The sequence below is a fragment of the Nothoprocta perdicaria genome, unplaced genomic scaffold, assembly GCF_003342845.1.
Source record: "Nothoprocta perdicaria isolate Ctin4 unplaced genomic scaffold, notPer1 scaffold_13, whole genome shotgun sequence".
In the NCBI taxonomy this organism is placed as follows: Eukaryota; Metazoa; Chordata; class Aves; order Tinamiformes; family Tinamidae; genus Nothoprocta; species Nothoprocta perdicaria.
In genome coordinates this window covers 4,750,408-4,759,225 of record NW_020454427.1, presented here as the reverse complement: position 1 = coordinate 4,759,225, position 8,818 = coordinate 4,750,408, and the positions used below count along the sequence as shown (strand labels likewise).

At 41.9% G+C, this 8,818-nt stretch overlaps 1 protein-coding gene across 1 annotated transcript; it reads left to right on the top strand.

The window, feature by feature from the left end:
• The first annotated feature begins 245 nt into the window (after positions 1-245).
• Positions 246-4,957, top strand: FGF20 (fibroblast growth factor 20). Its single transcript, XM_026033565.1, has 3 exons — positions 246-498; positions 3,128-3,231; positions 3,866-4,957. Exons 1-3 carry the CDS (start codon positions 246-248, stop codon positions 4,109-4,111), a joined length of 603 nt encoding a protein of 200 aa, XP_025889350.1. The 3' UTR covers positions 4,112-4,957.
• Positions 4,958-8,818: the final 3,861 nt, after the last annotated feature.

Below are 8,818 nucleotides of genomic sequence, written 5' to 3'. Positions count from 1 at the left end.
CCGGCCCCTCCGCGCCGCGCCGCTCCGCCCCGCGCCCGCCCCGGATCACAGCAAGGTGCGCGGCGAGGGGGAGCGCGGTTTACGGTTTCAAAGCCCCCGCGCCGCATTAGCATGTGCCGCCGGGCGCCGCTTATAAAGGCGCAGCGCGGGGCGCGGCAGCACCGCCCGCGCGCTCCTCGCCGCCGCTCCCGCTGCCTCCGCTCCGCATCATCCCGCGCAGCCGCCGCCCATGCCCCATGCTCGCCATGGCCCCGCTGGGCGAGCTGGGCGCCTTCCTGGGCGGCCTCGAGGGCCACGGGCCGCCCGTGCTGGGCGCGCACTTCCTGCTGCCGCCGCCCGGCGAGCGCGCGCCCGCGGAGCGCGCGCCCGCGCCCGCGGAGCTGGCGCACCTGCAGGGCGTGCTGCGCCGGCGGCAGCTCTACTGCCGCACCGGCTTCCACCTGCAGATCCTGCCCGGCGGCAGCGTGCGCGGCACCCGCCACGACCACAGCCCCTTCGGTAGGTGCGCGCCTGGGTGCGCCTATATGTGTGCCTGGGTGCGCCTATATGTGTGCCTGGGTGCGCCTATATGTGTGCCTGGGTGCGCCTATATGTGTGCCTGGGTGTGCCTATATGTGTGGGTGCACGTGCTGCTGTGTGTGTGTGTGTGCAGGGGCACTGGTGTGTATGTGCATGCACATGCACCTGTGTGTGGACTCATGCACCTGTGTGTGTGCACACCTGTGTGTGTACATCTGCACCTACATGTGTGTGTATGTGTGTGTTCATGTGCACTGATATGTGTGTGTGCATGTATGTGTGTGTACATGTGCACCTATGTGTGTATATGCATGCACACGTGCATGCATATACACCTACATGTGCTTGCCTGTATGTGTATGCACGTGCAGCTGTATATGTGTGTGCACCTGCATGTGCATATGCATACATGTGTTTGCGCACCTGTGTAGGTGTATGCACCTCTGCATGTATGCACGCATACATGTGCATGTGTGTGCATGCACACCTGTATTCACGTGTGTGCATGTGCACACGTGTGTGTTCCTGTGCGTCCGGGGATGTCCCGCACCGCTGCAATGAGTGAGCGGCTGGGCTCTGTGCTGCCCTGGGGCTCCGCAGTGTCCGGCCGAGGGTGCTGCRCAGGGCAGTGCCGCCGGCGCGAGGGGAGCGCGGCGATAGATGGGTCAGTCCCAGCTGCCAGCTCTGTCGCAGCGTCTGGAGGCCTCGTGCGTCCCTAGAGATCGGCGACTCGGCCCCTGGCTCCCTTTCCTCTGCGCTTCGTTTTGCAGAGCAGAAAGTTGARGCGGGGAGACCTGAACTGCCTTTGCTCAAATGCTTAAAAATGCTTCGTGCCCGTTCAATATACGGGAAGGAGGAGAGGACAAGGGGAGARTGTGAATGTTTACTGTGGTGTAAGCGTCAGTGCTAAATAAGGGGTGCAGGCACTGAACATCTGAACAAAGCTGTTGTTGTCAACTGCATGTGAATTCTGGTGTGCATTGATTTAGCAGTCATAAAAAGGTGATTAAAGAGTTTCCTACCATCTTCCCCATAGTCAAAACAATCCGCTGGAATGGCTCTTAATTGCTTTTATAACACATGGATGTTTTCAAAAGTAGAAGGGCAGGAGTCAAACAGAAAGTTCTCCTCAGAAAGGAGATTTCCTACAGCATGTAAACATGAAATAAATCTTTGCTTAAAAAGAGGAAAAAAAAACCCCTAGCCCCAGATCAAACATTCCTGGGCTTTTTAGAAATGTTCTTCCTTTATTCTACCACTATTCTCCGCAGGTTTGTCTGATGTGGTTGCTTTGTGGGTTGAATCACCTGCTTATTAGAGTTTTGAGAAAGGGTGGCTTTGAAAATGATACCAGAAAAACAAAATACCCTTACCTCTCTTTTATGGGATTTTGTGCTTTAGGAACTGGAAAACCTATGATGTTTTACATGCAGTAGGATTTTTAAATGCTTACTCTTTGTAAAGTATTTGCTTCCTTTGCTGCTTGGTAGTATAAATAAGCAACATGCCAAGGCGCAATTAAAATTCAAACCATTTTAGATTCTTGTATAGTCCAGACAGTCCATCTGTCTTAGAGTGAAAAATGGTCCTGAATGAAAAGGAGTAGGCACAAATATGGAAAACAGACAAAAAGACGTAGTGTAAGTGAATCACTCCCCTAAAATCCAGGTTTTTGKTTTTTTTAATGTTGTGTGGGTTGTTTGCTGCACAGCAAAAACCTTAGGTTTGATTCTGGAGCAACTGCTTTTTGAAGCTTTGTTTATGCTGTTAACTTACAAAAAGCCAGTTCACACATTCCCTTTCTTTCATATTTCATACACAATGTAATCTGTGCATATCAATTGGTTAAACGTGTTGTGCATACGCTTGCCAAATTGCACGCTTCAAATAGCGCCCCATGCTCCCCATTACTTTGGTCCGAATCATAATATGTGTTAACACAAGATTACTACCTAAACAGTAACTAGTAAATAGTTACTATAAATAGTGCTATAATTCAAACATTAGAAAATAAGCAATATAATTCATGCACATGAAAAGCCCGCATTGATGATAGCAAGTTGTGTCAAGAGGTGTGGGCCCATATGCTGGATAAGATGTCTGGCAAATACTTTTTTTTTCTTTTTTTTTTTTTTTTGTGGTTAGATGCTGTTTTATAAAATTCCCATCTGTACTTTGATTTCCATTCAAATGCTGTAATAATGGAAATGTTTTCTTAAGATAATGCTATAGAGAAGGCAAAATATGTTTTTGGGTTATTCAAGCCTATCTTCCAGTGTTTGAGTTAGAAGTTTGGCAAATAGTRTATAGTCATTATAGATTGCAGTGTATAGTACTTTAGCCTGAGGGATGAATGGAATCCTTTCTTAGTTGAAATAAAAAGATTTCTTTAAGGAATGTAGCATTTCCCCAAGCTGGGGCTTCTCAGGCCGTTTTCCTGTGAAAGCCATCAACATTTACACTCAATATTTGCAATTTCAGAAAATGTATGTTTATTACAATAAATGTGTTTTCTTTCCACTTTCAATTGTATTTTAGATTTGATTCTTGCCTTTTGTCACAGGCTGAATTAAAGGYGTCTCTTCTATTTTTCCCTTTTGTTGTTCAGGYATCCTGGAGTTCATCAGTGTGGCGGTGGGACTGGTCAGCATTAGAGGTGTGGACAGCGGCCTTTACCTTGGAATGAACGAGAAGGGAGAGCTCTATGGATCCGTAAGTATTTCATATCTATTTAGGCTTGTATTCCCTTGTAAGTATTTCATATCTATTTAGGCTTGTATTTAGGCTTGTATTCCCTTGCTTATGTAGAGCAAACACCTCAGGCAGCTAGCTGAGGGAGTCTCTGCATTCAAAACATGAAAGTACGCTCAGTTCTCAAAGCGTGTGGCATTGACTTGGGCACTGAGGATTTGAGGGGGAAATCTTTCTCTCTCTTAGATTAAGAACACTGAAAAGAAATATTCTTCTTGCATAGCCAGTCTAAATGGTTATTTTTGTCTTAAATTAAAAAGCCTTTAATTACAGACCTGTTATGGTCAGCATGCTGTAAGTTGTAGTGAGGAGGGCTTTCCTAGACGGATTCATCCAACTTGTATTTAAATCCAAAACTCAAAACTGTGTATGTAGGGGTGCAGTTTTCAAATGAGTAAAGAATAAATGAGCCTTCCAAACTCCGTTGCATGTCTGCATACCCTTTTGAAGTTTGATTAACAGTTGAAAAAACAGTAAGGCAGCACAAAGTCTAAAATGTTTTGTTTACTTTTSATTTTCATGTGTTGTGGTATTTGATCACTGACTGCTGAAAATAGCTTGACTTCCTATTTTCTTTCTCTCCTCCTTTCTGTAGGAGAAGCTAACTCCCGAATGCATCTTCAGGGAACAGTTTGAGGAAAACTGGTACAACACTTACTCCTCCAACGTGTACAAACACGGGGATTCAGGGCGGCGATACTTCGTAGCACTTAACAAAGACGGTACCCCCCGAGACGGGGCGAGGTCCAAAAGACACCAGAAGTTCACGCACTTCCTCCCGAGGCCCGTGGATCCCGAAAGAGTTCCAGAACTGTACAAGGATGTGTTGGGATACAGCTGAGGAGGAGCAGAAGCTCAAGGAAGAGCCATCCTGGAGACATTCAAGGTTACTGCTTTGTCTGACAACACCAGCCATGAGGGAGAGCTGGCAGAGTTCTGCAGTCCTGGATTTGAAGAAGCTGCTTAGTGACAGCCCCACCTCTAATTCCTGGCGTTGGGATTTAGGAGAYGAATCCTTAGAGAGGATCAGCCTCACGTGGGTGTGCGGAACTGTGTGGTAGCCAGGAGCTGATGAGAAGCTGGAGCGTGACTTTTTTTAAATACCAAACTCCTGCTTGTTTGGTCTGGATTACCTACTGTCCTTAGCAAAGAACTACCTACAGTATCTGGATCAGAGAATAGCTGGAAGAAATAGCAAAAAGTGAACTGTAAAATAGCGATAAACCTGGGAACTGTATATGAAGTTGAAGTGGCTCCACTTCTGTGATGGACYTTAGATGTCAATGTATCACAATCAGAGCTGGAACTTTTCTTCATAGGATGGACCTATTTATACATCTCCAGATAGCATATATTTATTTTATATATTTATTTATTGAAGAGTTTATTTTTTACTGGGATATGAAGAGAATACAAGCCCCAAACCCAATGAGAAATCATTTATGGTGCTGATCTTTAGTACTGTCTGAATAGTGTCATGGTGCAGAAATGACATTACATTGCAATGGATCCAAAACCTGGATATTCRTTCAGATCTCATTGTTTATCAGTTATAGATCAAGTTATATTTTGTGCACATACCAATTGTCTCATGTCTCCTTGTTTTGGAGTGAACAGTGGTTATTTTTGACCTAGGAAAGTGCCTTACAGATCTGTACCAAATTCATATGCACATTTGAAAAGGGAATTAAAAATTATTTCACTTTATTGGGTTTACTGTCATTTTTGAAAATGCTAAGTTGCTTAGCACACTGTATGTAGCATTGCAAGCACACAGCAATTATGGAAAGTGTGTTGCAGTTATCTTAGAAGAGCAAGCTATATTAGCTCTGAAAATCTTGATTCACATCACAACATGCTTGATGACATTTTTGCCAAATGGCTCCTGGTATTAACACCTGAATGACTAGAATTCTCTGCATCATTTGAAATGTTTGTGTAGGAGTCCCATCACTGGAGCTGTTTTAAACATTGTGGTAGGCAGGGAAAAAGATTGAGATGGAACAGTTATGGAGTAAAATGTGATACTCTTGGGTGAAGTGTTTGTTTCTCTGCTGAGTACAGAGGAACCTGAGGAGCCTGAAAAGAAAGCAGCCTAAAGAGACTCCTTTTTCATCTCTGTTGCCTCCATTAGGAAATGATCTGCGCATCAGTTTGAGTGAAGCCTGCCAGAGCAAGGATGAGCTATTTCCCCAATGCCCATTCTAACTGAATACTAGATAGATTCCGGAATTTAATTCAGGACTGTCAGTTATGAAACACATTCCTGTGCAAATTGACTTGCAGGAAAATCTCCTGTCTCTCYGAGAATACTGAAGGCCTTTGATAGACCCTGTATGATTTAGACCTCTGCTGTCCTGGAGCTTGCTATGAGGTGCTCACCCAAAGGTGGTGTCTCTTCCTGAGAACTGTGGTGCATTGGGTCCACTTCAAAGTGCTGCTTTGAGTTGCAAGGCTTTTTTTTTTTGTGGATTCATATACGGATGGTTCAAGTACTGCAGGTGTATTAGTTATATCAAACCAAAACATTAATTAAAAGGAACTTCACAGTATATAACTAACTTGCTGGATTCATTACTGTATCAGAACTTCCTCCAATTCATAAAGTGGATGAGCTTAAATTAGTATGGACTGTGGAAAAGATCCTTTCTCCCTCATAGAAATTGATTGTGGGTACATAAAAAGATGTTCAGTATTTTATAGCTGGCAATATGTAACTTACTGAGGTTAAAAGGTGTAATTATAACAGGCAATGGAAGATTCCTTGCACCCTAAATATAGTTTGCTAAACAAATGTTATRATGCACTTTAACTCACCATCAGGTATTGCTTTTATGGTTGACACTGAGTCCCTTTTAAAGAAGATCAATGACTAAACAGAASAGTTTAGGTAGTTTACTTTTTCCTCTGTATTTTTAAAAAATAGTATAGTCCACATAAATTTTATAATAAATCAATCATTGCTGCTCAGGACATAATTCCCATGCCTTTCTGTTTAACTCATACCAATAACAGAATTATGTTTCTTTGCATTAGCAGTTTCCTGTTCACTCAGCTCTTCCCAAGTACATTGAAGATGGCAAGGGTTGCAATCGTTGCTAGACCATATATTTTGTATCCTTATTGTGCTTCTTTCAACAATTTTGATTCAGCCCAAACCAACAATTGCACGTAGTTTTAAGAGGTGAATATTCTTCACCTGAAGTCTTAGCATTCAAACATCTAGCCACAATACAGGTGAAGAAAAAAAAAWGAGCTACATGCTATTATTTGCTCACCCTATTATTGTTTTAGAGAATATATCAATAATCCTGGAACATACTGTAATGGTGATGAATGATAGTACAAAATCTTCAAAGTACTGAAAACCTATAATCAGCTGCATATATTTACACTGAAAACAGATTCTGCATTTTCCCATTTAGTTTAGCTTGAAGAATTTATTTTCATTCTTATTTTATTATTTTATCCATCATAATCTMTGGACGCAGCTAATGCTTTTCTTCTTTCAAAATAGCTGCAAATGTAAATGGATGATGCAGGATGTAGAGGCAGAATTYACACTTTGAAATAGCTATTATGACTTTAGACAAGTACCTTTAGTTGCAAGTTAATGTTTTTTCTTTGTTGGGCTTTCACTTCCATTAGAGAAAGYCCAACTGGATAGAGAGAGTTTGGTATTTAACTAGCAGAATTACTGATTTAGTTGACCCATCATTTTCCTTTGCATCAGACCATATCAGTTTGAAAGTTGTGGATTACATCAATGTCTTGGAAAGTGTAATCTGAAGGCAGTGACATTGTTCAAGGTTCAGAGGAAATCTCTGAAGGCAACAGCATGAACAACTGGCACCTTCACACCTTTCAATAGATTTAAGAGAAAACTTTACATCTTAAATAAATCCCTGCATGTTTGGCCACCTTATTTCTGCCTTCCCATTTTGTTGGAGGTAGGAGAACCATTCAAGGTAGCTATGGRTACTTGCACAGAGTAGGTGCAACTCTACTTGGTGCTTCCCATTTGCTCTCAGAAACTYGAAACCTATTGACCCTTTGATGTCAGAGCTGTCTGAAAATCGGATGCTTCATGTCAGTTCTGCATTGCTTTATATGTTTTACTCTCTACCATTCTCTTTTCCAAGTAATGTCATACATAATATTCTAGTCACACATAGGTTTTTAGAAAAAACAATCACTTCTGAGTGTATTTGAAGCAAAACTGCTACCTTTATTATTAATCTTTGTGGTCTTCTGCAGAGGGCAGAATAACCATTAAAGTTTATGTAGTGTTGTATGTCCTGTAGCTGTGATCTAGGAGATAGGCTATAGAAGAACCCAAGCATTTAAAAGTAGTGTTTTTCCTAGGTGAGCTGATGTAGCCAGAAAAAGCACACAGCTAGTGTAAAAGGCACACTCCTTTCATAAGTCTGAGCCATTTGTACTTGCATTTTGGTGCAGTTTGGTACAGCCTGTATCTTTGTGTTTTTGTCACGAGCTTATTGGTGACATCTTTCACACCCAGATGTGCCCACCAGCCTCTCAGACACTATTTGAAGTTCAATTCACAGTACAGCCATGCACTCCAGTAGCACTCCAGGCTGTTACAGAATTGACTTTGTAAAGTGTGAGAATCATTTACCAAATGCACTTTCATTATAGCTTTCCTTGTCACTTCAAAAAATTTCTTAGTGATTTTCTTTTTTACAGATTTTTCATAGCCATCCAATCTCTGCTCAGTAACTTTGTAAGGTCTTATCTGAACATAATTCTTTACCAGCAGCTATATCAGCTATGGGTGTGACTTTTTTTTTTTTTTTTAATTGATGTAATCAGGCTAGTACCAGCCTACTGTGGCTCTATTTATACCTTTACAAACTTATACCATTAAACCTCATTCCTTTCCTGTATGGCAATATACTCAATTGAGGTAGGGAATATTTACATATCAAAAATGCATCTTCACTATTACCTTAACATACTGGTCAAAATCTATATTATAAATCCTAARAGCATTGTTCTAATCTATGTAATAAATCCTTTAAGCATTGGCAAAATACTTAACAATTTTTCATCTATCTCCTYACTGTTAGAGATGCTATCTGAGAGGGCATCTCCTGGAAGTCTTCCTGCCTTCATTTGCTCCTTTCGCTTTTCATGTGAGCAAAGCTATTGTCTTCACTGCTGTTAAATTCCCTGAGATTTTTTTTTTAATACTGTAACCTTTTGAAGACTAGTGGAGTATGAATATAACATGGCTGCACAAGACCAACCACAGTCCTGCAGCTTTACTGCTTCGTGAGGAGGGTGTGGATAAGACAAATGTATACTTTGGGCATTCATCATAGAAGTCAAACCACCAGGCCTAGGAGCTGAAGTCAATTCTTCTCCAGGTCTTTTACTTTGATGAAGCAGAGAAGTAAACTAAACTGTTCACATAGTTGAAGATCATGGTGTGGAATTGCAGAATTCCTGGATGTCTGCAATTGACCTGCTTTTCCTCAGATATTTCTCTTAAAACAGTTTCTTTTGCAACAGCATATTCAACTGT